General features: G+C 36.7%; 3 protein-coding genes across 3 annotated transcripts; all 3 read right to left on the minus strand.

Moving 5' to 3' along the window:
* On the minus strand, nucleotides 1–10,213 carry ftr87 (finTRIM family, member 87). The gene is made up of 7 exons (XM_082173368.1): nucleotides 7,300–10,213; nucleotides 7,125–7,211; nucleotides 5,244–5,477; nucleotides 4,887–5,046; nucleotides 4,709–4,768; nucleotides 4,539–4,592; nucleotides 1–870 (listed from the first exon to the last, which is right to left on the minus strand). The coding sequence occupies exons 1-7, from the start codon at nucleotides 7,873–7,875 to the stop codon at nucleotides 320–322; spliced, it is 1,722 nt and encodes a 573-aa protein (XP_082029494.1). The 5' UTR covers nucleotides 7,876–10,213; the 3' UTR covers nucleotides 1–319.
* Nucleotides 10,214–10,351: 138 nt separating this feature from the next.
* Nucleotides 10,352–19,606, minus strand: ftr67 (finTRIM family, member 67). Its single transcript, XM_082173370.1, has 7 exons — nucleotides 18,925–19,606; nucleotides 18,749–18,844; nucleotides 14,495–14,728; nucleotides 12,828–12,981; nucleotides 12,645–12,704; nucleotides 11,561–11,647; nucleotides 10,352–11,418 (listed from the first exon to the last, which is right to left on the minus strand). The coding sequence occupies exons 1-7, from the start codon at nucleotides 19,519–19,521 to the stop codon at nucleotides 11,363–11,365; spliced, it is 1,284 nt and encodes a 427-aa protein (XP_082029496.1). The 5' UTR covers nucleotides 19,522–19,606; the 3' UTR covers nucleotides 10,352–11,362.
* On the minus strand, nucleotides 14,735–18,194 carry LOC309501330 (uncharacterized protein). The gene is made up of 2 exons (XM_082173369.1): nucleotides 17,072–18,194; nucleotides 14,735–16,780 (listed from the first exon to the last, which is right to left on the minus strand). The coding sequence occupies exons 1-2, from the start codon at nucleotides 17,099–17,101 to the stop codon at nucleotides 15,416–15,418; spliced, it is 1,395 nt and encodes a 464-aa protein (XP_082029495.1). The 5' UTR covers nucleotides 17,102–18,194; the 3' UTR covers nucleotides 14,735–15,415.
* Nucleotides 19,607–20,120: the final 514 nt, after the last annotated feature.

The following is a 20,120-nucleotide window of genomic DNA, read 5'->3' on the forward strand; positions in this document are numbered from 1 at the left end:
TCACTGTATTGACTCTTTATTAGGATGCTCTTTATTTCTGTCCCGGTTTTACAAGTTTCCATTATATTCATGCTTCATATTTGAACTATTATTCTTTATTTAAAGGGTTACATGTAGTGAAAAATGAAATGAAATGGAAAAATGTTACACAAAGAAATATTTTGGTCAGAGTGCTCCTTTTCATAATGGTTGCATGGGCGGTTTTACAATAGCAAGCCGTTGGAAGAAAACAAACAACATGAAGGTGAGTGAACAATGACGTGCTTTTGATTTCTGGGTGAACTGTCTGTTAAACAAAATGAGAGCACATAATGAATTGCTAAGCTGAGAAGCTGAAAGTTCGACAGAGTTTCAAAGTGGATCCCAGTCCAACCCAGAAACCAGGGTAGAGAGGTTGGGCAAACATGGTCTGCTCTCGATGCAGCAAAAACATGGTATCATCTGCCAGAGAGACGCTATAAAACGCGAGAGTTCCAGCGCCGCGATCGAGATACACGCCGACTCTGTGTGGTGTACGAGTGTGTATTTCTACACTAAACTTGCTGTGCCGGAACAAACAAAGAGAATCGGAGAAATCTAAACTCCACGATTTTGAGTTGCATCCCAGTTTTCGGTCCATATTCCCTCCAGTCCTGGGAATTGATTTGTAGGAAACTCCAATAGAAACTCCTCCAGCACCTCCCCACTCCACCTCCCAGTATCCGCATCCAGACAGAGCTTCAGTGCACAGGAGCTGAGCCCAGCCGCTGAAGCGCTCCGGGTGATCCGGGTACGGCTGAGGCTCGTGGACCGTCGTGACCTCGGTGTGATTTCCAGAAACACGGAGGAAGAAGTTGGCGGTGTTTGGGTCTAACGTCAAATCACAGCAGTCTGAAAGAGGAAAGATACTTGGCTAATAAGTCTCGTCTAATAATTTACATTACATGGCTTTCTGAAGTTTTATTCTGATTGGTCAGTTGCAACATTCTGCACTCAGTTATTCCCAGATAATGACCGTCATCAATAGCAATGCTGTATAATGACCGCTCATTTGTGGCCAGCGCTTCTTTCTCACGTTTACACCACAGATGGCTGCCATCTTGCACCTCAATTATCGACTGTATTTACTGTCAAATGAAACCTATGGCTTCAGTATTAAAGGCACACTATGCAAGATTTGTACCTTAAAGGGTAACTCTCGCCCAAAATACAACCTAGGGTATTTTTGTTAATCTACCCGAGGCAAACTTTAGTTTAAAAACATAATTAGAATGGAAACGCCACTTTTAAGATTAACCGTATTTTAATTTTCGGTAATTTCGGGCACTTCTATGATAGCATCAAGAATCGCTATTTTTAAAACACTATAAAGGCTTGACACAACATGAAACTTTGCTAGAAGTATCACCAGGGACCAGGGCCGGCTTTGCCGACAGGCGACACAGGCGGCCGCCTGGGGCGCCATCTGCTGGACGGGGCGCAAAATTGCAGAATAATAAAAATAAAAAAAGTTAATTAAATATCGTATTATGAAAGCTGCGCACACGCTGTACACTTTTACTGTGCACTGTCCACACACTGCTTGTATTTGTCCATTTCTTTTACTAGATTATACAATCCTAAAAAACGACTGAGTCACTCTGACAGCTGTCAAACTCACGCGCGTTGCTCAGCAACCGGGAGTGGCGCGAAAACATCTGACAGCTGGTTTTAGCGCTTTAAATGATGGGGTAAAAGTACTGACGGTAACAATGTTGCGCTGTTGAGGCTCGCGCAGTTATTTATAACATATTAAAGTTAAGAAACAATAGCCTAGGCTACACACGACCAGAGAGCTGTTTTCCTGAATGCCATCAAGATTGAAACCAAGACTGATTTCACAATACTTCAATAAACAAATAGTTAAAATTAAGTCACTTACATTTTAGACACAATGACTGTTTTTGTTCTGTTTCAGCAGCGAAAATAGTTCCAAACAAAAATCACAGCAGAACCATCGCGAATCTCACAGCAACACTTGTTGCATTACTGAATGATTCAGCGTTTTGAATGAATCGTTTGAGTCAAAGATTCAATTACCCATTCATAAATGCCTCATTCTGAATAAATCAGCCGTTTGAACGAATCGTTTGAATGAATGACTCAGTGACTCGCTCATTAAGACGGTCGCCTGCCGCCTCCTACTGGCGGTTTAGTTTCATAAAGTATCATTCTTTTCAACATTCCTTATTTGTATATTCAAAAATATTTAAAATAATCAAATTTAATACAGTTATACATTTTCAATGTAAATTATTTAATTTGATTGGTAACAGCCTAGTGTCTTATTAATTTAATTGAATATATTGATCAAATTTAAGAATTTGAAATGAAAGATGGAGCATACATTTAATACAATTAGGGGGAAAATGCCCTTTATAAAAGGTACAAGAAATTAGTGTTTTCAAACAGTGATGTACTGAAACATTGACAATTTAAGTTTGAAGGGAGTAAAGCCTCTGTCTTGGCACTCTCGCCTTGGGCACCAAATAACCTAGAGCCGGCCCTGCCAGGGACTCTACACATGAACTCGAGCATGACCAACGCATTCTCATCCTTGGGCGTCATAATACTGACGCTTTTGACATTTCGTCTACATCGAACGCACATGGCACCCTTTAGCGTCAATATGAGACGCACAGAGCTTTGTTCGGTTATGGGTAGGTTTAGGTGTAGTGTAGGGATAGGGTTAGACCGCTAGGAGGCGCCTTCTGGCCCATTTCTATCTGCGTCTCATATTGACGCTAAAGGGTGCCATGTGCGTTCGATGTAGACGAAATGTCAAAAGCGTCAATATATGACGCCTTGGGATGAGAACGGGCTGGCATGACATATGAAGCGGCCTCTATGGAAGACACGCATTTCAGACGCGAATCATGGCAGAGTCGACGAAGAAAGCGCGGTCGGAAGAGTGTAGAGACGGCTCTGCGTGAGTGGTATTTACGACAGTAACATTAAATACAAGTACTCCACAGCGACTCTAGGGGGCGCTGTTTGAGAAAAACGGAAACTGCATAGTGTGCCTTTAATATTAGCCCTCCAAAAATATTTTTGAAGTGTTGCTTGAACGATTGTAAGATAACAAACAGGTAAGATTTAAAACTGTTTCTTCTCAAATCAATATCCTGTCCCTTTATGTGGTGAAAAGTTGTATAGTATGTGATTCCTAAAATACCTGTCTTGTTTGAACTTGTTGTTGGTCTATGCTCAAACTTTTCTTTGAGGAAACCTTTTCTTTTAAGTAAGGCATAATCCACTTCCTCCAGGTTGTGCATTTATCGTTTAATGCACAGCTTGCCTTGCAAAGAACCTCTCGAATTGAAATGCATTTAAATCAGTTAATAATGCACAGCTAGCCATGGATTATCACGCTTATACCGCGGACATTTGCCATCATTGGTATGTTAAAACTGACATTGATGTTTGCAGTGCAATATTTGATTGGAAAAGTAAAAATGATGGTTACTTTCATCAGTTATGGCTTGTCAGATCTATTCTGCCTGCTTTGAATCAGACACAGATATAGTAGTGCGGTACGTTTATTTAAATAAATTATAGCGTGTGTGAATTACCTGCATCTGTTCAGCGTCTTAACAAGCTGTGAGGTTAATAACTTCAAAAACAGCGATGTTACCGCCTCGCTGAGAAATATAATGTAACGTTAGTAGCGAAGCTATTTTATTCATAAAAGTTACAGGGCAGTGTTGATATCAAGTTTCTGTGCACTGGAATGTATTTGTGTGTGATCTCTTCACGCTTCACTGAACTCAGCACTTAAATATAGAACGGTAATTAAACTAACTGAAATACATGTGCATTAAACGGTTTTAATGCACACCTTCCAGCCAATCAAAATCAAGGGTCCCACTTTTTATTAGGTGCCTTTTAACTGTGTACTAACATTAAATTAATCATTTTATACAATACACTTATCTACATAAATGTTTTACATTGCACTTATTATAATTAACTGCATGTAATTAATTTATGTAATTACAGCTATAATTACACTGTTATTACACTGTTATAGTTACCCTTTTTCATCCTTAAACCCATATCACTAAATCTGTCCCTAACCTTACCTGTGTCCCACCTCAGTAGCAGAAGAAGTGTTCTGCAATGCAACATGAACACAATAAGTATATTGTACTTACTTTTGATGCAAGTAAGTAATAAGTTAAAAAGATGCCTAATATAAAGGGTGTGTGTTCAATTAAAGCAGCGCATTAATATAGAATGTTGATTAAACTGACTGGAACTACCTGTGCATTAAACAGTTTTAATGCGCACCTTCCGGCCAATAAAAATAGTGTATTCAGGCAGACCATGGTATAATGAGCTGAGATATTTAAACTCAAAATTACTTATGTACAAAGTATGCGTGTGATAAGCGAGATAATGTTCATTCAGCTTCGTGTCGGAGGTTCTGAACAACCTGTCAGGGTTTATTTTGCGATAACAACCAGCTGGATGTACATTACCTTGTAAATGATAACCAATGTGTGCTAATCAGAACTCACATTGTAAGAAATCTCCTCTGGTCCTCGGCTCAGTCTGTTGTAAATGTCTATGTGCTGGAAAAGGTCAGAGAGTTGAATTATGTCAGATGTATTTAACTTACACCGGTAAACATGGGTGAGTTGATGTGGTTTGATGACTCACTTGCTGGGAGGGATGTGAGTGTCCGTACCTGTTTCAGTGCTCAACGGACAACTCAGGGAGTTTTCAGCTGACTGATCGTGCTCATCAACTGTAAATATAACAGTGTTCGCTGTCAACAGCCATTTGTGCATCCGCAGATTATAGAATTCAAAGCAGGTGTCGGATCTGGAGGACTAGATCTTGCGGATCTGTGTTTATATACTCACCTAATTCTGAGATCTTTGTCGATTCTCTGTCACAGACCTCGCTGACTTTATCTCTCAGCTCTGTGAGAGCTTTTCTCAATATCAGCAAAGGGAAGTACGGATGGACATCAATGCTGGGCCGACCTCCAGTGTCAGGTGGAGCACAGAGCATCTTATAGTTCTGCACAGGTGAGTCAGACGGGTAAAGTTAGTGCGTTAATGTACAAGCAAACACACCTTTTTATTCGCTGCATGGCCCAAATTCCCCAAAGAGAATAAAAGCAACTTCTTTTCTTCAGCTCTTCACATATTGTTTCTTGTGGAGTTTCGTAACCTCCAGCACAAACAAACAAATAGAGTTCATATTTCAGACTTCACCTGTAGGAAATGGATATGATCCTCAGTGTTTGAGAGCGCCTCTAGCTCGGCCTCTCCTCTTCTTTGTTCAACTATCTGTTGACTCAGTCGTTCTAGAAGCTTCTCCGTCTGGCTGAGAGCTGTTCTCTCCTCACCTCTGATCTGCTCTTTCACCTCCGAATGCTTCTTTTCAACGATGCGCAGCAGTCTGATGAAGATCTTCTCACTGTCCTCCTCAAACGCTTGTGCAGAACGCTATTGCAATGACAGAAAGGGTCGTTTAACCCTCTGGCTCTGTTCACGTACAGGTCACACTCGCACTGTTCGCTGGTCTAACAGAACGAACACCATAAATGTATCTTTTTTAAACAAAATTAATGTGCTATATTTTTCTTCCTTAGTAATTTTTTCATTCATATTTTGTGTTTTGAGAGCATTTCATGGTAAGCTACTAAACCATATTTATCTCTAAATTATGCCCCATTTATTCCATTTAAAAATGTACAATCATTAGGATACATTTCTCAATACATAGGTCAATTTTCTTCACAAAGAACTTCTAACTAACTTTCAGCTTTCATTTCATATCCATAATGCACTAAACCTCCAAAACACTTCATACATCAACTCATTCTTCTACACAACCGGCAAAGGTTGTCGCCCAATAAATACTTTATTATTCATAAAACAATGACATAAAAAAACACTAACAACAAATAGCATTACACAATGTTTTGTTTTGTGAAATGTCTTCACAAAACAAGAATGACACACTCTGCTATTACATGATCCATGTTTACATTACAGTACAAAATTAAGTTTCCCCTTTTGTTGATGGTAATGAAACACCTGTGTAGGTGTTCAGCTACATCTAACATCTAGATTTGTAACACATTTTGATATGGTATTACTCTAGAAATGTAGCAAATGTAGAAATGTACTGGCCTGTAATTTTGATGGTGTTTGTGTCTAAGAAATGAATTCATACCATTTGAAAGAAGTAGTCACTGAATGCATTTTGTTCCAAAGCAATGATAAATGATCCACAGTTTAGCGCACATAGACTGCTGTTGTGCTCACTGCGGGAAGAGTTTTGAAAAAGTGAATAAATTGGGACACTTTTTGGTGGGCGGCCTACTTATTGAAGACAAGAAACACTCTTGTGTATAACCCTATACATATATAGGGTTGTGTAATCCTTAGTTTGTGTTTTCAGACATAATTATTGATACAGCATTTTGATTTATATGCAGTTCATAAGTGTGTGTGTGTGTGTGTGTGTGTGTGTGTGTGTGTGTGTGTGTGTGTGTGTGTGTGTGTGTGTGTGTGTGTGTGTGTGTGTGTGTGTGTGTGTGTGTGTGTGTGTGTGTGTGTGTGTGTGTGTGTGTGTGTGTGTGTGTGTGTGTGTGTGTGTGTGTGTGTGTGTGTGTGTGTGTGTGTGTGAGAGAGTCTTTTTTGCTCTCTAGTGTCCCGTTTCACAGACAAGGCTTTAGCCTAAAATGTTTGAGCCATTTTAACTGAAAGCAACTCGCACTGATATATCTTAAAATATATCTGTGCCATTGTTTTGTCTCAAAATGCACACCAGTAATGTTCTTTTTTCTAAGGCACATTTATAAAAGCTTCTTAAATGTCCTAATTTAACTAAGACCTAACCCTGGCTTAATCTAAGCCCTGTCTGTGAAACCAGACCTAGATGTTTTAGAGAGTTTAACACATTCATTGCTGGATTTTTCTTCCCTGCATTGTGGCTGATTTGTAAGTTTGAATCCCACAAAAATTGCTCTGTTTTCATATTTCTCATTCATATGTTGTTCACCGCCAAGTTTTGTTCCATTCCTCTGAAGTGTTTTTTTTTTTTTTCATTATCTGAAATTTTCAGCACAACGACAGTAGACCTACCTTGACGTATTTCACAATGTCTCTGAGTTCCTTTTCTCGTTCCTTGCACCTCTGCTTTGACTTCTTCCACGCTTCCTCGAGATGTTTCTGTTTGAAACCCATGCACGTGAGAATTTATGCCATCTTCAAACTCTGTTTTGTGCAATTCAAAGATTTTCTTTACAGTTTTCGTTACCTGTTTTTCCGTCCTCTCCTCCATCACCGACACCACACTGTGCCCCTTATGTCCGTCTTTTAAGCACGAACTACAAATGCATTGTTGGTCTGTGCGACAGTAAACATCCCGCAATTTATTGTGCCGTGAACAGATTCTTTTCTGCGCTTGTTTTGTTACTTCAATAAGTGGATGCATTCTACTGCGATTCCTTTCATTGTGAATCTTCATGTGAATTTCGCAGTATAACGTCTGACATTTCACACAGAACTTAACAGCTCGGTGTTTCTTCCCTGTGCAAACGTCACACTCCACATCCTCTGCATTCGCACCAGGATCTTGAACGCTGGTTCTCCTCAGTTTTTCCACTACATCAGCCAGCATGGTGTTTTTCGACAGCGCAGGTCTGGGACTAAAGGTGCGTCGACACTGAGGGCAGCTGTATTCCTCTTTTAACTCGCATTTCCTCCAGTAACCTTTAATACACTCCATACAGTAACTATGTCCGCAGGGAATGGTGACCGGCTCCCACAGCACTTCCAAGCACACTGAGCAACAGAATTGGTCCTTATCGACAGAGATATTTGTTCCTGCCATTTTCCCCTACATGTGTACAGTCAGAGGAGAGTGAAATGAAAGGCAGTAAACTGGTCGCCAAGGACAGAGAGGACGAAACAATGATTGTTTGTGTATAAACTGGGCGTGAACATAATGCAGGTACAGTAGAAGCTTATCAGGTTTCAGTCCGAAACAGCCTGAAGCAGCCAATCACACACAAGAACAGGAAAGGGCCACTTCTTTGCTTTTATGCAAATCGAAATTCCAGGTGGGTAAACTTGCTTTACATGCAGTATACATACATTATATTTTGTGATCTGCTCCATCATTTTGAGAAACACATTGTGGGTTTTAAGCATTTAGAAAAGAAAAAAAAAAGGAGGAAAGTCCATGCTTTCTACTGATATAGGTTTTGTTTCTCGTTATATAAATAGTCTGTGGTTGTCATAAAAACACATTTTTGAGAAAGTATCCATCAATTTATAAACATATATGCTTTAGTCTCATTTCATTGAACAGGGGTTCCCAAACATTTTCATGCTAAGACCCACCAAAAACATTTTAGAATATAATATAAGTGCATTTGTTATTTTTTTGTTCACATTTGGTGCATAGTTTTAGTATTATTATGGGAAACATGAATAAAGACATGAGTGTGATATATAATCTGCAGACGAAAAGAGAATATATTTTGCTTTCTTTTGCTTCCTTATTTCTTTATTAGATAATGATGCATATCACATGGAAATTACAGTTCAGTAAATGAGTCATGTGTTGATTCAGTAGCGGCTCTGGTGGATTCAATGAGTTCATACAGTAAAGAATTCATTAGACTGATTCAAAATGGTAACTGAGTCTTTTTCAATGATTCATTAAGAGTGTTTTTTTTGTTTTGTTTTTCGTGATTGAGACTACAAGGTCCAACTGCATGGCAACTCAAGATTAGGTACATTAGTGGCCAAAAGTGATGTCCAGCCTAGGAAAATTGACATCATCCTTTATTTAAATATTATTACAAATGTGTAAATTTTGCGATTTTATAAGCATAATGCGTAGTTGTGCTTGGAGTCAATTGTTTTATTTGAGATAATGCACTGAAACTTGCCAAATTGTGCCGGCATAATTTTTTTTGCCAGGCTGACATACAAAGAAATAATGAATGCATGCAAAAACAAGAGAGAACCAATTAAATATTAATAACGTATTATGTTGTAGTCAATGTATGCTTTTCCTGTGAGCTCTTTGTTTTTCTAAGCATTTTTTTTTTTAGTAGTAAAATAAAACCTGCAGATGTAGTGTGCCTTTTTTTGCCCAAATAATTTTGTCAGAACCTTAAACAAGTTTAGTGTTTTGTTATTCACTCATATTTAAAATATTTTCCTCATATTTTGATGGTTTAATTGAACTTGTATGGTCATTGAAAACAAATTTCTTGCCGGACAACGCTTTTGGACACTATATTTTGTCTCTATATGAGGTGCTGTAACTTCTGAGGATGGTGAGAAATATACTAATCATACTAATAAACCTTTTCTTCATAACACTTTTGCAACTACACATTACATTTTTGAAAATCTATATTGACATTTCTCTTTGCTAACCTGATCTGTTCTACTTAAGCATTAAGTGAATGCCTTCAAGCTAATATATACACAACTGATTTGCATAAGGTGTTAGAGAAAATTAATTTAACAAATTAACTTTATTTTCCATCTTTACATTAGTTGTAAAAGGAAACTACTTTTTGGAGAGGCAATACAAATTTTAATTTTTTTTTTTTTAAGAAAAAAAAAAAAATGCATAAAGGTCATCTTCACAATTTTACATTTGTCCTCAAAACTAATTTTAAGCATTTAAAAATAAGTATTATGTTTAAAAGATCTTTAAGATAATGTGTTAATTACACGTATCATCAATATAGAGATGATTATGATTAACATGTAAAACAAGTTTATTTACAAAGAAGCTGTTCATTTGAAAGCAAATGTAAAGCTCATGTGACAGACATAGATTATAAAATCCATCTTCATAATTACAGGCACAGTTTATTTTTCACGAGCAGATTTATCTTCCCTTTAATGCAGATTTTGCAACTCCGTTTGCAAATCTGTTCAGATCCAGATGTTCAGATAATTGTTTCCTCAAATCTTTTTTTGAGAGAGAGAGAGAGAGAGAGAGAGAGAGAGAGAGAGAGAGAGAGAGAGAGAGAGAGAGAGAGAGAGAGAGAGAGAGAGAGAGAGAGAGAGAGAGAGAGAGAGAGAGAGAGAGAGAGAGAGAGAGAGAGAGAGAGAGAGAGAGAGAGAGAGAGAGAGAGAGAGAGAGAGAGAGTGAGTGAGAGTGAGTAAAAACGGTGGTTGATATCGTCTCTGGTTCAGTCGTCACACAGGAAATGAAAGCTCAAGTCAAGCGCACTGCATCATGGAACGCTTCCATGCATTCAGAAAAATAAAAATCGTACTTTTTTGTGTGTGTGAAATTCAATTGGTTCCACAGTAAAATCCCAGAGCCATCAAACTACTTGTAATAAACTTTATTTTTAATGATTTTTTTTATCCATAATTTTAAAAATACTTGCAATTAAACAATGTTTAATACACACAAATACAGTTCAGACATATGAAGCTAAAATAACACTTCTATGAATATAGACGGCATCAGTTGATAAACACTGATAAGTTACACCAATATAGCACTCTAAATAATGTGTATGATTAATACTTAAGAAAATACTATAATCATAGCTTAGTCAACAGGTAATTAGTTTAAAGTGGACCTATTATGCTTTTTTACATGTTCATTTTCTTTGATCTGTAATGTCCCTCCAGTGGGAGTTATTCTCTATATCAGTGTCACTGTTTCTGAACTCATTGAAACGCGTCACTATATTCCTCATTTAAATAATTCCCACCCGAGGCATACACAGAATAAAGGGACGAGCCCTCGTCGAGTTAGTTGTTAAAACTCACGGTTTTGGTAAGGGGCGGGACATTTCTGAAACACGCTCGAAGCGCTTGACCAATCACAACACACTGGTCAAGCCGACCAATCAGAGCACAGTTTGCTTTTCAGAAGGAGGGGCTTCATAGAGACAGGAACTAAACAGAGCGTTACTGACAGACTGGGAAGAGAGGAGCAGCAACAATATCAAATTTGTGAAAATGTTTACTTTTTTTTAACATTCAAGCATGAAAACGTCAAAATCAAGGCTTTGTAAAAGAGCATAATATGGCCTCTATAAAAGTTTGGAACACACAATATTCTAACTTTCACTCCAAGCACATCTGGAATTATAAGATATACAGTTTAACATTCTGTAAGTTTAAAGTTTATACCATTGAGACTTGGACAGCAGACACTGAAACGCACCTGCATTTACATTTCCGTCTTATTTAGTAATAAGAGTTTGTGGTTAATATAGCTTTACATTTTTTACCATGAAAATGTACATATTCCAAACCACTAAGACAAACCGACTTTGGCCTCTTCAATGAGTTATACTCCGGCGTTTCTCAGGCCGCACTTCAGGCTACCTTCGTCTCCGACGCGGCTGTAGTCTCTGACGAGGACCTTGTGTTCTCGATCCTGAAGAGGAAAGAGAAGATGAGAAGACAATGAGTTACCGTACACAGAAACTAAGAGGTCAAAGATGATACCGTGGTCAGAAGCTTAATCTCTTCATGTCTAAGGTCAACACTATAGAATAAAATCTTTTCCTGATACTCACCAAATGACGAGAATGGAAACACACCAATTGTCGGGACGCTGACGGTAAAAGGGATCGGTACAGGCTGGCCAAACAACGGTGCTAAAGCTTTGAAATAAAAAAAAGTATCCTGTTAGCACTGTAAGCTTTTTCACATGTAGTTGACACATGAAATGAATGAAGTATTAACAATATTTTATTATATTAAAATGAAACATCCTCTTAAGTTTTTGATTATTAAGCTCTGTTCCAAAACCTAGTTATCTGCCTACAGCATTTTAAGTCATAATCTACATTTCCAAATAATGGTATCACTATACAAGTTTTTTTTTTTTTTTTTTTTTTTTTTAAGAAACAACGATACTTTTGTAAAAAGCAAAGATGCATTTAACGGATTAAAAAAATGACAGTTAAAATGTAACAACATTTTTTATTTTTCAAATGTTGTTCTTCTGAACTTTTTTTTATTTATCAAAGAATCCTTAAACATGCATCATGGTTACCAAAAAAATTAATAAAAATCAACATTGATAATTATAAGAAATGTTTCTTGAGCTGCAAATCATCATATTAGAATGATTTCTGAAGGATCATGTGACACTGAAGACTGGAGTAATGATGCTGAAAATTCAGTGAATAAATGACATTTTACAATATATTTAAATAGAAAGCTGTTATTTTAAATTGTAATAATATTTCACAATATTACTGTTTTTACTGTTCTATTTTTATTTAATTGAAATCTAAAAAGTATAGATAACAATAGTAAAATCGAATTAAAATACACAGTAAGTCAAAGTGCAATGTTTTTTTTTAATGCATATCACAATTTTGCATTAGTAGTTCAACAACAAGCTAACGCCAGATTCTGTTGGAATCAATTGCGAGTTCTTTATATAAAAAAAAATGTTCTTTATTCAGGAATCCTTAACATCCATGAAAACTTTCCATTCCATAAAAGGTTCTTCATAGTGGACAAATATTCTTCACACTAAGTGTGTAGACAGCAGGCGTCGAAGCAGCTCACTAGGTTCTGGAACAGATTCTATAAGCAGGATTTTGTCTAGACTTGATTTAAGGCGTTTTTAATTGTATGGACTCTTACCTTCATTTGACTCTGAATCTGTGTTTGGTTTAGTGCTCTGAATAATAGTAACATCACTCACTGCAAACCGGAACAGGAGTGTTAGATTGAGCATTACGAGTAATTTCACAATACAATGAAATATTGATTTAGTTCTAAATGGCTTGAAATGTGGCATTTAAAACACAATGCAAGGCTGTTTACCTTTCTCTGAGATATTGACAAATCCCCCCTGACAGACGTCCTCGAGGAGAGCCTGAAACTCTGTCACCACCGCCATCACTGTTCCAAAGTTTGGGTCACAGGTAATGTTTGGCAAGTCAACAGGAACAGGCTGAGCACACAGAGACTTGCAGTTCTGAATAAGAACAATGAAAAGAAAAAGAAAAAAATTATGATTGCAACTATGTTAGCCATAGGCAGCGGTTTGACTTTAAGCTTGTGTGAATCAAAAACCGTACGCAACCCAAATCCAATTTCTGATACTGGTTTCAGTTCACGAAGGCCAGTTTTCATCTCAGCACACGATGACAGATTAAAGCACAGACTGATGCAATCTCAATTCTGTGTCTCTCTTTGAGTCCTTTGAAGTTTTAAATAAAGGTTCACCATGTGAAACCCAGTGAAAACCAGGAATACCAAACAGTCCAAAGGACAATTTTGTATGCTCACATTTCGATTACAATGAGGCGAAATAATATATATTTTAATTATTAATATTAATTATTTCACTGTAATGCTAAATCTCTGTAAGAAAAAAAGTGAATGAAGTGCCGCACGCAGTTTGGGCCGACTCTGCTTATTTGCAACGCAAGGGTAAATAAAAGACAAATTCACAAATTCTTATTCTGTGACAACTTATTTATATTATGTGATTTTTTTTATATTGTGTACATTTTGACAACATTTATATTGTCATATTTTTTTTGTATTTTGCCTATGTCATAATATAAGGTAAATCTGGCCCTGGTCAAAAAAAGGAAGAAAAGACTAATTGCAACTTCTGTTTCATGCCAACTTTAATCCTAAAAAAATATAGTATTTGGAAGTGCAAAAGTATGGAAGCTTGTTCCTGCCACGGAATAATAAAAGTATTTTTAAAAAGCTAATTGCGACTTTTCATCTCACAATTCTGACTTTATTTCTCACAATTCCGAGTTTATGTCTTGCAATTTTGAATAAAAATCTCACAATTCAGAATTATGAGTTTATATACTGTATCACAACACAAATACTACATATATATGAGTGTACATCGCAAATTTAAGGATAACATCTCCTAATTCAAGTTAAGTTATTGACTTTATTTTGTCACAATTCTGAGTTTTTTGTGAGAAATAAAGACCCAACTTTGAGAAAACATCTTGCAATTCAGATTTTTTTCTTCTTCTAAAATAAAAATAAAAGGTCTGAATTGCAAAATGTTAAATCAAAATTGAGAAAACCATACAAAATAGATTTAGGAGCTACAAATTTTTATTGAACACAAAATGAGCCTACTTTAATGGTGCCTTTTTGACTTTAAAAAGCTTCCGGCTGCAATATGCTTTCATTATAAGGAAAAAGCAGCTCAGATATTCTGCCAAATATCTTCTTTTGTTGCATCAACTCACACAGGTTTGAAACAACATGAAGGTGAAGAAATAATTTTCATCTTTTGCTGAACTATTCATACGAACGTGAAAAATCTGTACCTGAAAAATCAAATCCAAACCATAAAACTTCCCTATGGAGTAAGTGAGTGTTGCTTAGTGTTTAAAGACACTGATTAGGTTTGAAAATGTGCTTCATGAACTAACCACCATTGTGTGCTTGGATAAGGCACTTAACTTTGGATAAGAAAGCAATTTGTGAATAACCAGCAGCACTACCTGAAGGAAGGCGATATGGTCCTCTGTTTGCGAGAGCTCTCCTAATTCACTGTGTCTTTTCTTCAGCTCTGTTATCTCCTGCTCCAGTTGTTGAAGAAGCGCTTCAGCCTGGCTCACTGCCGCCCTCTCCTGACCCCGGATCAGCTCCTTCACTTCAGCGCGCCGTCGCTCGATAGAGCACACCAGCTCTGTGAAGATACGCTCGCTCTCCTCAAGGGCTGACTGTGCGGAGAGCTGAGGGGAGACAAAAGCCAAATCAGAACGCATGACTTCAACTTTAAAGGGGTCACGCCGTGGAAAACAGGATTTGTATTGCTCTTTTTGAAGTGAGAGTTTGATGTACTATGTAGACATACTGTAACTTTCAGAACTCCTTCCAACCAGAACATTCACTGAAACTTAAAGGGATAGTTCACCCAAAAATGAAAATTAGATGATTTACTCACTCTCAAGTCATCCTAGGTGTATATGACATTCTTCTTTCAGACGAATACAATCGGAGTTATATATAAAAATGTCCTGGCTCTTCCAAGCTTCCTAATGGCAGTGAATGGCTGTTTCTGTTTTGAAGTCCATAAAAGTGCATCCATCCATGATTAAAGTGCTCCACACGGCACTGGCGGGTTAATAAAGGCCTTCTGAAGTGAAGCGATGCGTTTGTGTAAAATATCCATATTTAAAACTTTATAAAGAAAAATAACTAACTTCTGGATTTTACTTAAGTCTAAAGCGCAACTTATGCGAGTAATGAGACGTACTGCTGATATTTACGCTATACGCCATGACGTACTACGCTACATTTGACGTCGTAAGTTGCGCTTACGACGTCACCTACGTATGTTCGTTTGGCCGAAAGCTAGAATTTTACTTTGTAACGAGTTAAATCGTAATTTTTTTTTTACACTAATGCATCGCTTCGCTTCAGAAGGCCTTGATTAACCTCCCGGAACTGTGTGGAGCACTTTTATCATGAATAGATGCACTCTTATCATGGATAGATGCACTCTTATCATGGATAGATGCACTCTTATCATGGATAGATGCACTCTTATCATGAATAGATGCACTCTTATCATGAATAGATGCACTCTTATCATGGATAGATGCACTCTTATCATGGATAGATGCACTCTTATCATGAATAGATGCACTTTTATCATGGATAGATGCACTTTTATCATGGATAGATGCACTCTTATCATGAATAGATGCACTCTTATCATGGATAGATGCACTTTTATCATGGATAGATGCACTTTTATCATGGATAGACGCACTTTTATCATGAATAGATGCACTCTTATCATGGATAGATGCACTCTTATCATGAATAGATGCACTCTTATCATGGATAGATGCACTTTTATCATGGATAGATGCACTTTTATCATGAATAGATGCACTCTTATCATGGATAGATGCACTCTTATCATGAATAGATGCACTCTTATCATGGATAGATGCACTTTTATCATGGATAGATGCACTTTTATCATGGATAGATGCACTCTTATCATGGATAGATGCACTTTTATCATGGATAGATGCACTTTTATCATGGATAGATGCACTTTTATCATGGATAGATGCACTTTTATCATGGATAGATGCACTCTTATCATGAATAGATGCACTCTTATCATGGATAGATGCACTTTTATCATGGATAGATGCACTTTTATCATGGATAGATGCACTTTTATCATGAATAGATGCACTCTTATCATGGATAGATGCACTCTTATCATGAATAGATGCACTCTTATCATGGATAGATGCACTTTTATCATGGATAGATGCACTTTTATCATGGATAGATGCCCTTTTATCATGAATAGATGCACTCTTATCATGGATAGATGCACTTTTATCATGAATATATGCACTTTTATCATGAATATATGCACTCTTATCATGGATAGATGCACTCTTATCATGGATAGATGCACTTTTATCATGGATAGATGCACTCTTATCATGGATAGATGCACTTTTATCATGAATAGATGCACTTTTATCATGAATAGATGCACTTTTATCATGAAAAGATGCACTCTTATCATGGATAGATGCACTCTTATCATGGATAGATGCACTTTTATCATGGATAGATGCACTTTTATCATGGATAGATGCCCTTTTATCATGAATAGATGCACTCTTATCATGGATAGATGCACTTTTATCATGAATATATGCACTTTTATCATGAATATATGCACTCTTATCATGGATAGATGCACTCTTATCATGGATAGATGCACTTTTATCATGGATAGATGCACTCTTATCATGGATAGATGCACTCTTATCATGGATAGATGCACTCTTATCATGGATAGATGCACTTTTATCATGAATAGATGCACTTTTATCATGAATAGATGCACTTTTATCATGAATAGATGCACTTTTATCATGGATAGATGCACTTTTATCATGAATAGATGCACTTTTATCATGAATAGATGCACTTTTATCATGGATAGATGCACTTTTATCATGAATAGATGCACTCTTATCATGGATAGATGCACTTATCATGGATAGATGCACTTTTATCATGAATAGATGCACTTTTAAAGACTTCAAAAAATATACAGCCATTCACTGCCATTATAAAGCTTGGAAGAGCCATACAATTTTTTTATATAACTCCGATTGTATTCGTCTGAAAGAAGAATGTCATATACACCAAGGATGACTTGAGGGTGAGTAAATCATGGGCTAATTTTCATTTGTGGGTGAACTATCCCTTTAAGAGCAAAAACTCATTTAGAAATCTTTATTCGTCTTTATATGGCCTTGGATTTGAGACCATATAACTGAGACATTTCGTAGTCAAAGATGTAACAGATACTCGCATAGGAGTATGAGTGTATTGATATTTTTGTGAAAAAACAGAAGTAATAAAAACAAGTTGAAAACAATTTGAGCGTTTTAAATGAATATTGAAATACATTCAGCATTTTATTTGTTTCAGTCATGGACTGCCTGGTTCATGGACCAATGGGTATTGGTCTGGATCTGCGGCTTAAAGGGGTTTCCTCTGGATCTGAATCTTTTAGTTCAGTCTTAGGCAGTCTAGTCTAGGGCTGTGTCTGAAATCACCCCCTATACCCTTAAATATGGCACTATGTGAGGGGACAGCCATTTGTAGTGGTGTCTGAAACCATAGTGGACATTATCGAGTGCACTCATTCAATCCCATAATGCACCGCAATAACGAGTACAACCAATATACTCTCAACAGCTAGAGAATACCCATAATGCACTGTGAGAGTGGAGCACTGAGTGAATTCCCGCGTCTGACCAGAAGATGGCGCCTGCAACTGAAACATCCATCCATCCATTTTCCAAACTGCTCATCCAGTGTGGCTACAGCGTAAATTCCTTTTTAACTGATTAAGGTTCATACATGCTAGTTTCCATGACAAAGTTCAAGATAAATATTTTCATCTCATTTTCATTTGTTCTTTCATTACATTACTGTGATTTAAAGTATTGGCAAGAGCTTTAAAAGAATAAAGTATAACACAAATTGTGTCCACTTTTTGTGAAAAGTAATAATCATTTTGTTTGATTTTGCCTCGATATAGGTTTCTGTACTTGAGCAATAATATATGTCTTACCAAAAATACAGTAAATATTGTTACAATTTAAAATAACTTTATATTATGAATATTTGTATATATTATAAATATAATTTAATATAATATAAATATAATTATATAATATAAAAAATATAATATAATTTTCAGCATCATTACTCCAGTCTTCAGTGTCACATGATCCTTCAGAAATCACTCTAATATGCTGATTTGCTGCTCAAGAAACTTTTCTGATTATTATCAATATTGAAAACTTGTGCTGTCGAGAGTTGTGCTGCTTTATATTTTTGTTGAAATTGGGATTTTTTTCCAGGATTCCTTGAAGAATAGGAAGTTCAAAAGAACAGCATTTATTTGAACTAGAAATCTTTTGTAACATTATGTCATTTTTGATCAATTTAACGCATCCTTGCTCTATTCATTTCTTAAAAAAAAAAAGAATCTCACTGATCCCAAACGGCAGTGTACATAAAACTATAAAATACATTAGACTTTCATCTCACAATGAACATTTAATATATAAAATAAACTAGACAGCTGTGTTATTTGCCCCCAATGAATGTACTATAATTAAAAAGCTAGCGGTTTCCACGGATTGAGCTCCTTCAGTGAAGTTTGTGATGGGAAAACAGAAAGCACTCACAGTGAGCGTCTGTGTAGCCTGCCTCAGGTCTGCCAGCTCCTTCTCTCTCTCCTGAATCCTCTGCTGGGAAATCATCTGCATCTCCGCCAGAGCATTCTGGGAAGAAAAACACAGGTTACATAATAGTTTGTTCTGACACGTAAAAATCACACTCTAGAAATGCTCTACAATTTTACCTTTTTCTCATTCATCTCTGCTGTAGCTAGAACAGTGTCATGTCCTTTGTGTTCATCCGTCAAACAAAGGTAACAAATACATTGCTGATCTGTGCGGCAAAACACCTCTAGTAGTTTATCGTGCCGAGAGCAGAGCTGTTCTTGTATCTTCTTTGAAGGAGAAACCAGCTTGTGTTTCTGAAAGGCAGGAGACTCGAAGTGAGGTTGAAGGTGAGTCTCGCAGTAAGACGCCAGACAGACCAGGCAGGATTTAAAGGCTTTGTTTTTCTTCCCAGAGCACACATCACACTCAACATCTCCAGGTTCAGCTTGGGTGGGATCGGACGGGGTCGGCCCAGCATGCAGTCCCGTCTTCTTCAGTTTCTCCACCACATCAGCCAGCATTGTGTTCCTGCCCAGCACAGGTCTGGGAGCGAAGCTCTGCCTGCATTGAGGACAGCCATAAATCCCCAGATAGTCATCCTGGTCCCAGTAGCCTTTAATGCAGCCTTTACAATAGCTGTGTCCACATGGAATAGTCACAGGGTCCTTTAAGACATCCAGGCATATAGAACAGTTGAACTGGTCATGCTCCAGGAAAACCCCAGCTTGCGCCATTTTGAAAGGATTCTTGCCGTCCAGCCCCAGTAGCAGAATGAAGCCCAGGCAAGCTTTGTTTATGCAGGAAGTGAGTCATGTGACCAGAGTCTGATAGGAGGGGGAGGGGCGGAACAGCTGCTCTCACAACAACTGAGCATGTCAGAAAACACAGAGTTCAGCTCTGTTACGAAGTAGAAGGTGAATCTTACATAAAATAAATAAATAATTATATATATATATATATATATATACACACACACACACACACACACACACATTTACATCTGAATATAAAATGTAAAATATTTATATAAATATATATATATATATATATATATATATAGTTAAAACAATAATTAAATACATTTATTTAATTTATATATCTTAATTATATTTTAATAATATATATTTTATATTCAGATATACATTTATTTGTAACAATACAAAATAAAAATAAGATATAATATATATATATATATATATATATATATATATATACACACACATACATATATATATATATATATATATATATAAATAATAATATGATTATATAAATAAATATAAATACAATTTATAAAATGTTTTACACCTTTCTATTTATTTTACCTTCTTTT

Source organism: Leuciscus leuciscus, assembly GCF_965113295.1.
Source record: "Leuciscus leuciscus genome assembly, chromosome: 6".
Lineage (NCBI taxonomy): Eukaryota > Metazoa > Chordata > Actinopteri > Cypriniformes > Leuciscidae > Leuciscus > Leuciscus leuciscus.